Raw genomic sequence first — 17,037 nt, 5'->3', positions numbered from 1 at the left:
TTCGATTCATCCTTCACTCAGCTGTCAAATTAATCTTTCTAAAGCAGGATTCTAAATATGTCATCCAGACGTATCTCTTTTCAGTAAAATCCATTGACATACTATCAACTCCAGAATCAAATGCAAAACTTTCCTGTTTGGCATTCAACGTCTTTCATACCTTGCTCCCTTCCCTGTTCTAGTCTTTTTATGATTTACTCCCTTTTATGTACTCTGAGATCCAATAACAAAGGCTTTCAAACTGTCCCTCATACAATATGCTACAACTTTTAACTCTAGGTATTTTCTCTGGCTATTCGCCCCTTCCTGTAATTATCTGAATCCCTATCTCTGCCTTCAAGATTCCCTGGCTTCCTTCAGATCCCAGATAAAATCCTATCTTCCTCAGAAAAGTCTTTTCTGAATTTCCTTATTTCTATTGCTTTCTCTCTGATGATTATATGCAATTTGTCCTATTTGTACAAAGTAGTTGGCATTTTACTTCCCCCATTAGATAGTGAACCCCTTGAGAGCAAGGACTGTTTCTTCCCTTTCTTTGTTTTTCCATTTTCTACCTGGCACACAATGGTTCAGTCATTATGTCTTCTCTGACTTGACACTTCTTGACCCCATGAACCATACATGCCTGTCTACAGGGTTTTCTTGGCAAGAATACTGAAGTGGTTTGCCATTTACTTTTCCAGTGTATTAAGATGAATATGGGTTAAGTAACTTCCTCAGGGTCATTAATAAGCCTTTAATAAAGACTTGTTGACTTGAACTTGGATGATGATCTGCTCTTGCAGTAATAAATGAAAATTGGATTACTCAACTGGTATACCTTCTGATTCTATAATTATTCAATAAATTCAATAATAATTATTCAATTATTCAAATAAAATAAAGTATCTCTTTCACAGAACACGTGTGCCTCTTAATCACAGACCATCCAAATAAATAACACAAGTATCTATACATTAGGCACGAAAATATTTGCATTCACCTGTCTTCTATATTACTGCTCTTTTGTATCACTGAATTCTTAGTTCCTCCCATATGGGGCCCTGGGCAATTTCTTATGTAGTTGCTAGCAATATGGCCCCAGGGAAAGTAGAAAAGGAGCTAGGAAGAAAAATATTAGTAGCCCTCTCTGCTTGTAGCTGCCAGAACCACCACCGTGATTGTCAAGTAGCAATATCTATTTTTAATTTCACAAACCTAGACATGTATTTAGGGGGAGGGGATGAGGGGAGGAGATGACTTGCTTTTATTGCCTACTATTGATTGTAAGCCATCTCTGTTGAGCTTTCCTTTCCAGAGTGTTTTAAGTACATAGATGCTTATAAAGAACAGTGGATATTGGAAACACATATACAAGCAAAAATTTGGGGACCGTTATTTGTGGTAGAGTTCAAATATTGTCAGACTCAAATGATGTTTTTGTAAGTTTTGCTATACTACTTTTTCCCTCTACTTTTCCTTTCTTTGCTTTAAGAAATAGTTATGGAGGCAGAGAGGGGAAAGCATATATTTGGAAATTAAGATGAAAAAACAAAAGATATCAATGAAAAGGCATTAGAATAAATTTCAAAATGTAATTTTTATTATTGTTATTTTGTCGATCTTTATTGTTATTTACCAAAAAGTGGAATGAGGTGAAGTTGTTAGTGTGTATTATGGGCAAAAAACCACTTGTGAATCCAGGAGGCCCTAAATTCAGTTCCTGCCTCTGAAACATCCTGTGTGTCAGTGTGTAACACGCTGTTGTCTCCAGAAACTGCCAATCACTCTCTGGGAGGAGATCTGCTGTGTCAACTCAAATCTGTGGGACAGATTCTTCTTCCTGTAGAGAGCCGACTTCCCTTCCTGCAGAGAGCAGCCTCAAGTGTGGTCCAGACAAAAACTCTCTTTCCTCCAGAGCTGCCCTCTTTTATCCTCCTAGAGAATGGGCGTAGGACAATGCAAGGGCTTCTGGGAAAAATTACTTCAACCAATGAACTTGCTCCTCCTAAGCATGCAAGCTCTTCCCCAGGAATTCACAAGTGAAACTCCCAGTAAAGGCCGGAACTAGAGAATTGTTAAGTACCGACTTAGCACTTAGTAAGAACCTAATATCTCATTATCTCATTAGCACTTAGTAAGAACCTAACATCAGTGGACAAGTTATATGACCTTGCAGTTCTTTAGGCAATTCTCTAATGCAAAAAAATAGTGTATAAGGTGCATTGGTAAAAGATTTTCAATAATCTACAAGTTTTCCACAGGTCCATTTCCTATGCCTATTCATTAAAATGGAGGGAGAAATTGTGAGAATTACTCTCTAGTAGATATAAAGGATAAATTTCATCCTTAAACAAAGAGATAGCATGGGGAAAGGAAAGACAGAAGACCAGAAATGGAGACCCAGATCTCCAATTTCCTAGCCTAGTAATTATAAGCAAATCAACTACATTCTGTTTTCACATCTCAAAATTTTGTTTTACCTATCCCAAGGAGTTATTGTTTAAAAAAAAAAAAAAGGTCCTTCTAAATTGTAAAGCACTATGAGTTATTAATATTTTTATTTGGATTTTAAATTCCAGCAAAATAAATATATATATATAAAGTACTCCTTAGGACAGTGATCATCCGTGTAGAGTCAATGGTACCTAATTAGATGCTCCCAATTGTACCAGGTAATTCATTGGATTGTATCAAAAATGTCAGGGTAAGCAATGATCCCAGGCAACAAAGAGAGAAGAAACTGTTCATTTTACAAACTGCTCATTTTGACTAACATCTTCATAACTAGTAACACTGCGTTTTGATGGCACCAAGTAGTTAGTGTAACAATGCTGCCACTAATGGCAATTTCAATCAGCCATTAGTAAATACTGATTAGGTACCAATTATATGCAAGGCATTTGTATTACTTGCTGTAAGAGATCCCTAATTTAAGAGAGGGTCCCTTCCCTTGAGGTACTTTTAATATATTTATATCACATATCCTTAGACTTTTGGATAGAGACAAGGGAAGTTTTCCACATGTACAAGGATGGAAAAAGCATGATGGAGAGGTATAGAAATCCTTACTGATACTCTGATCTTATGCCCATTCATCTTTATTATCCAGCTTTAAAAGCAGCCTATAAATTCTGTTTACCTAAGTGGTTTGTTAATCCCAAATTCAAAACCCAAGGTATTGCTCTCAAAATAATTGAGAAGAAGAATTCTTCAAAATTACTGGACTTAAAGATCATATGAAAACCTAGGTGATAAGAACACAAAAAAAAGAGAATTAGGGAAGTGAAAACAGTGATCCTACAATGTGATCATTAAACATCTGTTCACTGAGAAAGCTTTTGTCTTGAATGATTTGACCTATGACTGACAATAAAGCAAAGGGTTTTGAGGACTTAAAGATAGACATTTTACAGTACTAAAATGAATGTTGTTCCTAATGATCTATATATAAACTGTCAAACTTTTATATTAAGCACTCACTTCCTTATTCTTTCCCATCTGTTGGTTTCCTAGCACTCTATAAATGTATCTAACATCACAAGAAAAATAATGTTGTGCTGACAAAAACACTGGACTTGGGAGTCAGAAGATCTGAGTTTAAAGACTAGTTTGGGATTCAAAGATCCAAAATAGACTCTGGGGGTGGGGGAGGGATTTGTAGATTAACTTTCACTGAGACTAACTGTACCCATCCTCAAATGACCCAGCTCTACCCTACTCTCTCCTCAGAAGAAGCTCCTAGAAGTATGGAATTTGGACAAATCAATTTATCTTTATAACTTTCAATTTCCTTTTCGCAAAATGAGATGAACTACTCAACTAAAGGATAAGATCAAAGAGCATACTGTATATAAAGCATTATAGAATAATAAGAGCATCACCATGACCTCTTCCTAAAAATTCTAACACACGGGCTAAGGATGGGGGGAATAAATAAAGAAAGAAGTCAGGAAATAAGACTCAATGGGAGTAAAAATACAGACCCTAGGACACCCTAAAGCTACTACTGAATTGGGAATTGGGCCACTTGAAGTCATGGAGGAATATCTCTCTCTCCAAAAATCCAATTCCTGTAGAACATCTCTGGACCCTCCAAACCTAAGGAATAATCTGGAGCTGAGGCAGGGGGATGACATGGAGCACAAATAAGAGGTTAGTGGGTAGAAGATGATAGAAGAAGCAAGGTAATATTCCCTTGGAGGCATAGGCCACTATAAGTAGGAGAGGAATAGAACGTGATCAAGCTGGTACATAGACTCTGTATGGTACAAAACTGAATTTTATTAAAACATGGGAAAGCATAATCCCTGATATCTGGCACTTTAAACAAAGTCTCAATTTCTCCACCTTCCATAAAGTTCTGGCTAATTGGATCTAATCTGGTTCTAATTGTTTGGAAGGCTGTATGTTGTGATCCTTCTTTGGGAGGAGGTTTCTTTTCTGTATAATCTTTTCCTCTATGAGCAGGTTTCTTGGGAGGCTTCTGGAGCCTCCAGCCAGCCTCTTCTTCTTCCTGAATCCTGGCTCTGAATCTCCTCCAGCTCTTGTCCTTCCCCAGTCCAGACTGCTTGTCCAGGCCCAATGTTGCCTCTTTTATCCTCCCAGAGAATGGGCGTGGGATAATGCAAGGGCTTCCAAGAAGTACTCCAACCAATGAGCTTGTTCCTCTTAGAGATGTAAACTCCCAAAGGTCTGAGCCAGAGAACTGTCAAGTCAACCTGAGTTCTCACCTTGTAATCGTCCAGACAACCTGAATTCTCACCTTGTCATTGTCCAGACAACCTGAGTTCTCACCTAATAATCCTAACAGAAGGCTGGTTTTATATCAAGTATAAATTTTACTTCTTTGCAACTTCTACCATTTAAAAGATTTCCAATTAATTTTTTTAACAAACTAAAGGAAAAACTTCCATTTTAGAAAGTTGGAGGAAGTTGTATCTGTTGATCAAAGGCCAGATTGAGGTATTGTAGGGTACAGAAAATTACATGTAGTTCGTCATGGTTGTATTTGTATCCACAGTGCCAAAACTATAGTAGGTGCTTAATAAATGCCTGTAAATTGATTGATCCTAACTCCTTTCTTTGATCTCTGGAAATAACCTTCTCAGCACATTGGAAGGGGTAGTCAAAATTAAAACAGAGGCCTCTCTATGACCGGTTTGCAGCTGAGTTATAAAAGTAGGAAAGAATCGATAAGTATTAAATAATCATGATAGCAAAGGTTCTATGGTTTCATCAGTAAGGGGGAACTCTCTCCACCATTGAAGATCAGAGATAGTAGATAAATCCTAGGGAGCTGCCTGAGGCTCACAGATGTAAGTAATAATGACAACACAGAGATATTATCTGGTTTAAAGGAATAGCCCCATGCTGAAACCAGACTGGCCTTTCTTCCACATCATTTAGCAAGCAGAGGATTCACTAATAATATTTCCCAGTATACTCAGATTTAACAGGCATATGTCCAGCACAAGTGATGGCTGGAGAAATTGCCTCAGTTGGGACACTGTGATTTAAGTCTTGCTTATGAGACATACTAGCTAGGTATGTGATGTCAATTAACTTCTCAGTGCCTCCAGAGAACTCTAAAACAAAGCCAATAAGCTTTAGTGGGGTGAGTCTCTCCTAGGAAGGGAATATGAAGACAGATGAAATCACAATTCAGACCAAAAGTAAAATCTCTACCACACAAATTCTGCTGCTTGCTGGTTTGACTCACCATGCAGAGACAGTGTCCCATTCCTCACAGCGAGAAATTTGGCTCCATATGGAAAGAAGGTGGTGGAAGGAGAATTCCCATGGAGGTGAATCAGAGCTTTGCCATGGTAAGGTTCATTCTCGGATCCTATTTGGAACACACCACCATGTGACACAAGGATATGGTGAGCATGGAGCTCAATGGGTCCTGGGCCAGTAAACATCAGCTTACCACCTAATTGTCAAAAAACAAAATGTTAGACCTTCCAACAAGATGGGTTTTCTCTTCTTTCAGGAACTCCAGGGAAAGAGTTTTTTTTATTTAATTCCTTAGTAATACAGTTCAGCTTTATTGTCTCAGGAAATTGTTCCTTTTGTCTATTATCCTGCTAGAGTTTGAGTTTATTCCCTCTTGGTCTGCTCTCTATAAGTCAAATTATAGGAGTCAGACATGTAGCAATGAAACTGTCATGTTAAGATTAAAGCTAAAGATGGCTATGAAAATAGGTAAATTGGTAATTAAAGTTTGTGCAAAAAGGAATTCTGTGGCTGCATGTTTTAAAAGGCTTTAAAATAATTTGTTTTAGTGAAAGTAATATTTATTTTAGCTCTCCTGAAATCCCACATCAACATGTCTTAAACATTTTAGCTCCAAGTTATTTATTATTTCCCTCAAATTTTGCAATTTTTAAACAATGATGGAATATTTATGATGTTGTATATAAAATTTAGTGTGCTAAAGAATTAAGATTACTAAATTCTGAAGCTTTATTCAGAAAAAAACATTCAAAAAGATCCATTTGAAAGAGAAAAACAGGGAAGGTCATAGAGGGAAGAGAGAAAAGGAGAAAAAAAGTAAGGGAAGGAAGAAGAAGGGAGGAGAGAAAAGAGAGAGAAAGAAAAGGAGGGAGAGAGAAAGAGAAAGGAATGAGACAGGAAGGGAGGGATGGAAGGAAAAAGCATCAAATATTTTAAATATGAACTAAAATATACATTAAAAATCCAGGATCTTCAAAATGTCTTCATGTAGTTTTAGACCACTAAAGTTTAAAAGTGCACTAAGATTTTTGGGAAATTCAGATCTCATTTGTAACCATTTTTAAATTTTAGTAAATAGTGAATTGAATTCTTCCATTTTGCTTTAACATTTCCCAAAACATAGTTTATCCCACGTTTCATCCATGCCCTTATTTGTCCCAGATAAATATTCATTGTTTCCAACAACTTGTTTCCAATCTCAGAGTATATACTATGGCTAGAAAAATCTAAAAACTTAATGGTAAAAATTTTGATGGGAATAGATTACATTAGGAGAAACTCAAAAGACATATTCCATGGTAACTAGGGAAAGTCATGGTAGCAATTATTTTAATATGTGTATCAATGATTGTCTTTGTTTCCCACACACCTTTTACTTTTAATCTAAGTTAGGGATAGTGATTATGTTAGTGCCTTGTTCTTAGCTGCCATTTTCAATCTTAGAACAAAAAAAAGTGTCAAAGAGAGGAAATTATTATAGGGGTTCATAAATTTTTTGTCATGAACCCCTTTTGGCAATTCAGTGAAGACTATGTACTTCTCTTGAGAGTAATGTTTTTAAATGAATAATATTTTATGGATTTAATGTATGGTATTATTAAAGAAACCAATGTATCAAAATACAGTTATCAAAAACATTTTTAAAGTTCCTGAAAAACAAGTTAAGAAACCCTGCACTGACATTACAAAAATATAAACACTCAAATAAAAATGTTGTAAATAACCTCATTTCAGAAAATGAAATTGAAAATACTAAAGAAAATTTCTTCTCCAGACATGTATACAACTGAATTCTATCAAATATTTTAAATGTCAAATTATTCTCAAAAACTGAGGAAGAGAGCACTTGAATAAACCCCCTTTACAAGATTAATGTGATCCTAATAACTAAACCAGTGACTAATAAAGTAATATACGAAAAAGCTATAAACAAGGTCACAAATAACTATTGATGCCAAAATTGTAAGTGAAATCCTTGCAAAACGACTATAACAATACATCAAAAAAATATTCAATATGACCAAATTAGATTTATGCTACTATAGAGGCAAGGGTCATTCAATATTAAGAAAACTATTAAAATGATTAATCAAATTAAGACAGAAACAAACAAAACCACATTTATATAATTAGATGCAACAAAAGCTCAATGAGAGAAAAAGACCATTTCAATATGATGGAAATTACATATCTAAAACCAAAGTCAGCATTATTTTCAAAGGAAAAATACCAGAAGTTTTCCTAATAAATATACAGACAAAGCAAGAATGACTTCTTCTTTTCAGTATTTGATTTCTTTTTACTTCTTAAAGTCAAATCTGTGATTTCATATGTTATGATCTCCTATTTAGCACCTTCTTCTATCAATGCATATCAGCATTATTCAGTCTCAGACACTTACTAGATGTGTATTCATGGATAAGTTACTTAAACTTACTGTCTACCTCAATTTCTTCAATGGTAAAATGGAGATAATAGTATCATTGTCACAGTGTTGTGACAATCAAATGAGATATGTGTATAGTATTTCACATTATATGTAAAACCAATAAATAGTAATATTTTTGAAAAGCACACTTACAAAAGAGCTCTGAGTTCTGTTTTGGAGTGCCAATTAAACAACTAAGTCATGAGGAGACCCTTGAAAAAAATCTCTTAACACTTAATATGCTTCACATGAAATATATTATATCTGCTTCTTGTGAATTGAGAGTTTTAACCAAATGTAGGTAGTTCTATACAAACTAAACAAATCAAATTAATAATGACCATTCAGCCTTCTCAATTTCTAGGTTTGGTCTTGGCATATAACTGTGATTAGTTTTAAATTCAAATAAAGGTAATAAGGCTAATAAGTACTATATTTATAATTCTATTATAAAGAATAATCATTTAGTAGTCTAAATGAATTACCTAATTCCTTTAATATAAATGTTGGCATATGAAAATATCTCCTCAGGCTCCCTAAGAAAAAACATTAAATGAAATTTCAGGCAATCAATCAATAAACAGTCTTGTGCAGCACATAGCAAGGTACTATTCTAGGTTATGGGGTTGTTCTTATTCAGTCATTTCAGTCATGTCTAACTTGTAATATCCCTATTCAGGATCTTCTTCGCAAAGATACTGTAGTGGTTTGCCATTTCCTTTCCCAGTTCATTTTACAGGTAAGGAAACTGAGGTTAAGCAACTTGCCTAGGCTCACACAATTAAATTATCTGAGGCCAGATTTGCACTTAGGAAGAGATATTTTCCAAAAATCACACCCAGCACTCTCCACTGTCAAGTTCTGATTATACAATGAGAGTTTCTGCTTTCAAGGAGTTTGCATTTTATTGAGGGAAAACCTGGACAAAGCAATATGGTACAGTGAGGGAAAAAAACACTGATTCTAAAGACAATGACCTGAATTTAGATATTACCTGTTTGATCAGGAGAAGACATTAACCACCATCACTCTAGTCTCTCTGCATCCCCTCCCCACTCTTAGAAGGCATCAAAAGATTTCAATAGGAGGAAATGAAAAGTGAATATATTTCAGGCATGTGGGCCAGTCTACTCAGTGCCACAAATAAAAGAAATGACATATTGCATATAAGGAAGTACAAGTCAACCCAGATGATTGGAATGTAGAAAACATGAAGGGGGAAATCTTTACTAAGCCTGAAAAGAAGTTGGAGCCATAGTATAAAAGATCTTTTCAATGCCAAAGGAGTTCTCATTGGCTCCTATAGGCAAAAAAATGAGTCAATAGCTTCTGAGCAAGAGAGTGAAATGGTTAGAGTCCAACTTTAAGAATGTCATTTAGGGAAATATATGTAGATATTTTAGAAAAGAGAAGGACTGGAAGCAAGGAAAAAAGAAAAAAAAAAACCTTTGGAGGCTATTGTAATAGTTTGTAATAGAAGATAAAGGCCTGGTGTAAATTGGTAGTTGTGTGACTGGAAAACAAAAGATAGATATGAGAGATATTATCAGATAATCAACAAGATTTGGAAGTCTAATGAATGCTTGTGAGGGACTTAGAAAAGAGAATAAAGAGTTAAGAATGATGAGAATTCAAAACTGAGTGACTGAAAGGGTATTAGTTCTCTTAAGGAAATTTGAAAAAAAAGAATGGGATGTCCAAATAAGAGGGGTGGAGAGTGTAATGTCTGCCTGGAATTTCAAAAGGGCAAAATATAAATATCAGCTGCATATAGATGCTAACTGAAATTAATGATTCTGTCATCTCCAGTTAAACTGTTTTTAAAAGAGAAAATACACACAATTTTGTCAAAAATATAAAATTAAATATGGCATAAATGTATTTGTTGTTGTTAGATATTTTAGAGAAAGAAAAAAGTAAAAGAACCTAAAAGTGGTATGAAGGTTAAATGAAAACAAATTAGAAAAAAGACCTATGGCCTTGCTCTCAGACAACCTGCCTGCCAGAATAATTTAAGGAGGGAAGATGAAGAAAAATATTCATCAACATGAACATCAAAAATATATACAATACTTTGCTTCTCAAGAAGTAAAGAATAGAATATTTTGTCTTGATTTATTTTTCTATTTCTTAAGATAAATTTATAATTATCTCCTGAAACTTAGTTGGGTCTCACTTTCTCCACTGGTATAATCATTGTATTTGCAACTAAGAAATACTTAAATAGAATTTAAATATATTAACAATGGCTAGTTCCCATTTGGGGTAATTAGGTGATAGAGTGACAAGCCTGGAGTTAGGAAGACTCATCTTCCTGAATTCAAATCTGGCCTCAGACACTTACTGACTGTGCGACCCTGGGCAAATCAGTTTCCTCATCTGTAAAATAAGCTGGAAAAGGAAATGGCACACCCCTTTAGAATCTCTGCCAAAAATAAATACCAAATAAGTTCATGAAGAATCAGACATGACTGTACAAAAATTAGCATTTGCATCATTTTTGTAAGTTCTGCAAAACAGTTTACTAATATCAACTCCTCTTATATTTAAAACAATCCCTGATTTGGAAATAGCTACAAAATGGAGATAATTAATAGCATCCATCCCATAAGGACATTTGTGAAGATCAAAAAACATAGCATATATAAAGTCCTTGGCAAACCTTAAAGTGCTATAAAATTTTCACTATTGTTGTTTTCATTATTAACAACTCCATAGGATGTTTAGGACAAACTTATTTTGCACACTTTAAAACACTGAATTAGCATGAACTACATTTATTATTCCTCTGTGAGGTACATAACAGGGAACAAATAGAGAGCCACAGGAGGGAAGAAGCTTTGATAATCAATCAGTAATTCTAGTTACTTAGCTTGTGTTTACTATCTGCCTGAAGATGGGAGAGAAAGGAGGGAGGAAGGAGGAAAAGAGAGAAGAAGAGAGGGAGAGAAAGGGAGAGGAAGGAGAGAGAGAAAGAGAGAGAGAGAGAGAGAGAGAGAGAGAGAGAGAGAGAGAGAGAGAGAGAGAGAGAGAGAGAATGAGAGACAGAGAGAGAGAGACAGAGAGAGAGAGACAGAGAGAGAGAGAGAGAGAGAGAGAGACAGAGAGAGAGAGAGAGGATAAAGGGGAGAGGAAGAGAGAGGAGGAGAGGAAAAAGGGAGAAGGAGAGGGAAAAAAGAGAAGGAGAAGAACAGAGAGAGAATTCTAGTATATTCCTTTTCAGATCACAATGCAATAAAAATTATATTCAACATAGAGGCAAGGAAAGATAGACTAAAAACCAATTGGAAATTAAATAATCTAATTCTAAAAAATGAGTGGGTCAAACAACAAATCACAGAAACAACCCATAATTTCATCCCAGATAATGACAATAATGAGACAAGATACCAAAATCTATGGAATATAGCCAAAGCAGTTTTTATGGGAAAATTTATATCTCTAAATAGCTACATGAATAAAATGGAAAAAGAAGAGATCAATGAATAGGGCATGCAAATTAGATGCTCCCTATTTCACCAAATATAACATCAGGCAATTACCCCAGAATAAAATCACTGACTAAATGACAACCATTGCCAAGGATGTAGCATAGAATGGTGATCCAAGAGGGTCATATAAAAAACTTAAGAGGAACAGCAACTAAGTAAAGGAAGAGGAGAAGTAATTTGAGTAGAAAAATCTGAAGAACTAGTTGACTCTGAAGCTAAGGAAGGAAAAAGTATCCAAAAGAAGGAAGATACTTAATTGAGTCTTGAGCTCTTGAAGTCTTTCTGGGACCCTATTTCTAAAAAGAACCAGAAAAAATTTTTTTTTCATCAAGATACAATTTAGTGTAATGAATAGAGAGCAAGATCTGGGTTCAAGTTTTTTTTTTTTTTTTTTATACTAGTTGGAGGACTTCAAAACCGTGCCTCCTTTACTGCTAGCACATCTTAAAATTTCCCTCAATGTCTGGGGCCTCTGTAACCTAGAATAACATACTTCTAGGAAACCCACTCACCAGGGAATATACCTCTGTAAGACCCATTCTACTTATCCCAAAGGTAAATGTCTTCTGGACATTTCATTTTGTGGAGAGGCAGAGGCTGAACTGCCTTCCTTCTTCTCCCAACAATGATGAATCCCTCAACTTCAAAACCTTGATCCCAACTAGATACCTTCATTGCCCCCTTCCCTTTTCACCTCCTTTATGTTTTATCTTTCTCCATTAGAAAGTAAGCTCTTTGAGAGCAGGGAGTATCATTCTTTTTGCTTATATGCATATTTCCATATAAGCATATGTATGCCTAGAATACAAGAAATTCTTAGTAAATATTTTTCCCCAGTCCCTTCATTTCCCCTTCCTTCTTTCTTTTCTTTCTTCTTTCCTTCCTTCTGGAACAGGTGCCAATCTGGTACAATAAGATAAAGGAAACTTCTTATTCTCTATGCTGATGAAATCACTGATACAGTCCAAAAGAAAAGAGTCTATCATGCTGGTGGTTAAAAACTCATAACTAGAAATCAGTTTGCTTCAATGGGGGTAAGTATTGATTTTGGAATCCTCTGACTCCAGACTCTAGGTAGGCTCAGTTCCATTTCTGATGCTTACTATCCTTCTGCTTAGAGGCAAATCTCCTCAGTTTCCAATCTAGACAGAACTAAGTGAACTCCCAGATTTCTTCTAGCTCTAGTGTAGAATCCCATAACTCTTTGTGACATTTCTTTTCTTATAACAATTATAGAGGCCACTATCTATTCAGAATGATCTAGGTACTGTATTTAGTTTTTGCTTGGAGAAAATAAAACAGGGGTGCTCTAGACCTCCCTCTGGTCTGAGCATTCAAGGACTATCTGATTTACCCAGGGTTGGTGGAAGAGTACTGTTTCTGGAAGTAAGTTTAAATCCAGAGCCTGAGCTCTGATGGGGATGCATGCATCTCCCTTTTGTTAGTGGAATCCGGATTAGGTTTGCGCCTGATCCAGTGGAGCACAGCCTGGGAAGCCTTCGAGGTGGGCTTGTCCCCGGCCAAAGATGCGGAAAATCAATTTGGCTGGCAAACGAGAGCCCCCGAGAGCTCAGTCCACGCTCTATAATCCTATCCACTAGCAGCTCAGGAAATAGATGCCCGAGCCCTCACATATTCATGGAGGATATGAGGCATAAATCAGGCTTTACGGTTTGGGGGCAAAGGAATGGAAGCTCTGCCTGGCTACTAATTAATCAAGTCTGGGTACACCTAAATCCCCACAACCTGGGATAGCAGCCATGCATGTATATAAGCACTGCTACTTTTTTTTCATTTCAATTAAAATAGATATCAGATGAAATTTTTCCCATTAGCTGGTATTGCTTATGCATCTCCCCTATTCTTCCTTTAATTAAAAAACATGCTTATTGTAATACTTGCCAGAATCACTTTAACGGTATTTTAATTGTAATGGTTTTGCCTGATTATAAAAAGAAAATATGAACTAGAAATTGCCCATAAAATGTTTTCAGGATACATGTGGAAACATATAGATACATGTACACACACACATATCTCTTCTCAGAATGGAGGTCTTGCAATATTTCATTAATTAACCTGGCATTCCCATCAGAAATGAGCAATATAGGAAAATCCCACAATGGAAACAAAACCAATGGTCTGAAACTCAAACTCTCCTAAAAAATTGCACTTAGAGGAAACATTTTTGGCCAGAGAAAATTCTCTGGTAGGAGAAAGAGCCAAGCTCAGTTAAAAACATACAGCTCAGGAGGAACTCTTATTCTTTGAGGCCAATCAACCCCACCCACCCCCCAATCTGGACCTTAAGGGAAACAGAACTCAAAGGAAAAAATAGTGGCTGGGATGGTAGATGAATTGAAACCTAATTTTAGCTCTGTTGGTGTAGTTCTAACTTTTGGGAAGACAGTTTAAAGTTAGTTGATCAGTCTCCAATGAATTTCACTGCCCTGGGAAAGCTATCCTGTTCTTTTCTCCCATTTACTAATGTCATAGCAATGACAGTAGAAGAGCAAATTGTACATTCAACTTTTCTAGAAATTCCAACTTGCCCTCAACTTAATTTCTTTCAAACTCCAGCCTAATATCTTTTCAGCCTTGAACCTATAGGCATAGGCTAATTTGCCTAGCCAACATACAGTGCCTCAATGCACAGGGAAACAACAAATGCTACCCTAGGGAAGTACTCTCTGACAACATTTCCAGATCAATGAGTTGTAAAGAGTTATCTAAAGTAAGCACCTGCTGTTTCTGATGTTGGTTCATTACTAACTAGAAGGTAAGAAGTGCACAGTCATTGGATTAGAAAAAGGCTATACTGCATAGAGCACTCACTGCTTCTTTGAAAAATCTTGAGTCTCTTCCAAATGACTGCAAACTTCTATCTTCAACCTGAAACCCATGAGAGTATTAGAAAAGTTTATTTTGTTTTTATTTTGTTTTTCTTCTCAATGTGAGAAAAATCCAAACAGCTGTGGCCAGTAAGCTGACACAAGAGTTCTAGAATGAGCTGTGGCATGCCCAGGACTATGAGCTCAAAATTAACTTGGTGAAAATGGAGTCTCTAGGCAACTAGTTAGATGAGAAATCCATTCCTTACCTGCTATGTCTATGAAGGGCAAATGAAGTAAGGAAGTGGGATCACCATTTAAGTAATTCTCCACTATTCTCCATCCCTATTTCAGATCAGTCTCTCTTTTCTCCATTCACCCCCAATATTCCATATATAAAAATATGTACACATATACATATATACATACATTCATGGAACAATATATTAATAGAAAAACACACATATGTGTGTATTAAATATATATATATATACATATTCATGAAAAGAAATTAAATATAGATGTTTAAATGATTGGTGAATAAAAGAGAGGGAGAGAGAATTGATCAATAAACATTTATTAAGTACCTATGTGCCAGACATCATATTAAATTTTGAAAATACAAATGAGGCAAAAGATAATCCTTGCCTTCTAGGAGTTCACAATCTAATGAGGGAATTACACAAACAAAAATGTATAAATAAGATTTCATATACATATATGTGTGTATGTGCATTATATATATATGTGTGTGTGTATGTATATATAAATATTTAAAAATAAAAGAAGGCACTAGAATTGAGAGGTTGGGAAAGGTTTCCTATAGAAGATGGGGTTTTAGTTGGGACTTAAAGGAAGCCAGGGAAGCCAAGGGGTAGAAATGAGGAGAGAATTCTAGACATGGGGGATAGTCAAGAAAATGCCTAGATCTGAGAGATGGAGTTTTGGACAATGTAAGGCAAAAAAAATCTGAAAAATTAGAGCTGCCCAAATGGGAAGGAGTTGTTTGGAAAGATGTCCCTTAGAGTATAGATGACCACTGTTCAGGAGTATTCTTACAAGACTCCTATGAAGGTTCAGGATGGCCTTATTATTCAGTCAATAAGTATTAAGTACTTATTATGTGCTAGCTACTGTGAAAAGCACTGGAGGTACCAAGAAAAAACAAAAGATAGTTCCTATCCTCAGGAATTCACATTCTAATAGAGGAGGTTATATGTGGAAAATTATACATACAAGATAGATGCAGAATTTTTTTTAAAGTTATCTCAGAGGGATGAACTAGCAGCTAGAAGGGAGAGGAGACCAAGAAAACTTCATGCAGAAGATAAGATTTGAGCTGAGTCTTGAAGGAAGCAAAGAGAAAGAGCATCTCAACCTCCGGGGTGGGGAGGAAGACAGAAAGTGCAAAGGCAGAAAGATTGAAGAGAAAGTATGAGAGATAACAAATGCTAGATTTCAGAGTATATGGAGAATATAAGACTAGAAAGATAGGAAGAGATCAAGTTGCAAAGAGCTTTATCATAAGAATTTGATCAAAAGGAGCTATTGGTCTAAGAGGAGGAGAGAGTCATAAAAAAAGATCTGTACTTTAGAAAAAAATTACTTTTGGTAGCTAAATAAGGAAGATAGATTGAGCAAAGAAAAACTTGAGGTAGGAAGTACTCCAAATGATTAGGATCTCCAAGGGTAATGGCTGTGTCAGTGCATAGAAGGCAATATGTTTAAAAAAAAAAGATTATAGAGGTAAAAACAATAAAACTTAGTAACAGATTGGTTTGTGGAAAGAGTGAAATTAAGATGAGGATGATGAAGATGTTGTGAGCCCGCCTGACTGGGAAACAATTATAGGCTATTCAGAAGAGAGAGAGAGATCAATGGAAGTCACAGAAACATAGCCCATACTTTAATACTCCACAAGGAACTTAGTTTTATAAAGTATTTTCTTCAATAAAGCAGATCACATACCATCTGTGCTAATGTATACTTTTTTTCTACATCCTTTTATGATTACACCATGGGAAGATTCACTCAGTGTGTCCTAAATGGGCTAGAGATCCTCCTTTCTTTCTCTCATCAGTATAAGGCTACCAATGAAGCTTTCAGTCATGAAAATAACACTTAAACAAATGTCATTTTTATCAGGCATTCTCACCAACCACAAGCTTTAAAAGTTGAGTGAATAAGAAATAGAAAATTATAGAATTCATTCATTTATGATACACACATCTCAGAATCACAGCATAATCTCAGAAGAATCAAACTTTTCGGTAACCCAAAGGTAATGTAAGAACACAGGATAGGTATAATCAGGCTGACATATTATCAGTAATGACTTACATGAAATGAAATGAAAGAAAAGAGATTTATAGTCCAAGTGCTATACTGGAAGAAAGATTTCTTCTTATTTTGTAATCATCCCGAATTTCTTTAATTATTCTTCATGGAACATAGTTCCCAGAGTAATATTCCAATAGCCTGCCTATATACATACTCAGATTTCCCCATGACCCTCTCAAACTACAACATACAGATATGAAAACAATATTCAAGTATGGACTGACCAGCA

The 17,037-nt window shown here is 35.6% G+C and overlaps 1 protein-coding gene across 1 annotated transcript in view; it reads right to left on the bottom strand.

Annotated features, from left to right (window-relative positions):
* PKHD1 (PKHD1 ciliary IPT domain containing fibrocystin/polyductin) overlaps positions 1-17,037 on the bottom strand; it is a 645,163-nt gene that overhangs the window by 411,580 nt on the left and 216,546 nt on the right. Inside the window, 1 exon segment of the mRNA XM_074264713.1 lies at positions 5,702-5,914. Coding sequence (XP_074120814.1) covers positions 5,702-5,914 — 213 coding nt within the window.

Source organism: Sminthopsis crassicaudata, chromosome 4 (genome assembly GCF_048593235.1).
Source record: "Sminthopsis crassicaudata isolate SCR6 chromosome 4, ASM4859323v1, whole genome shotgun sequence".
Lineage (NCBI taxonomy): Eukaryota > Metazoa > Chordata > Mammalia > Dasyuromorphia > Dasyuridae > Sminthopsis > Sminthopsis crassicaudata.
This window is presented reverse-complemented; position numbering and strand designations above follow the sequence as displayed.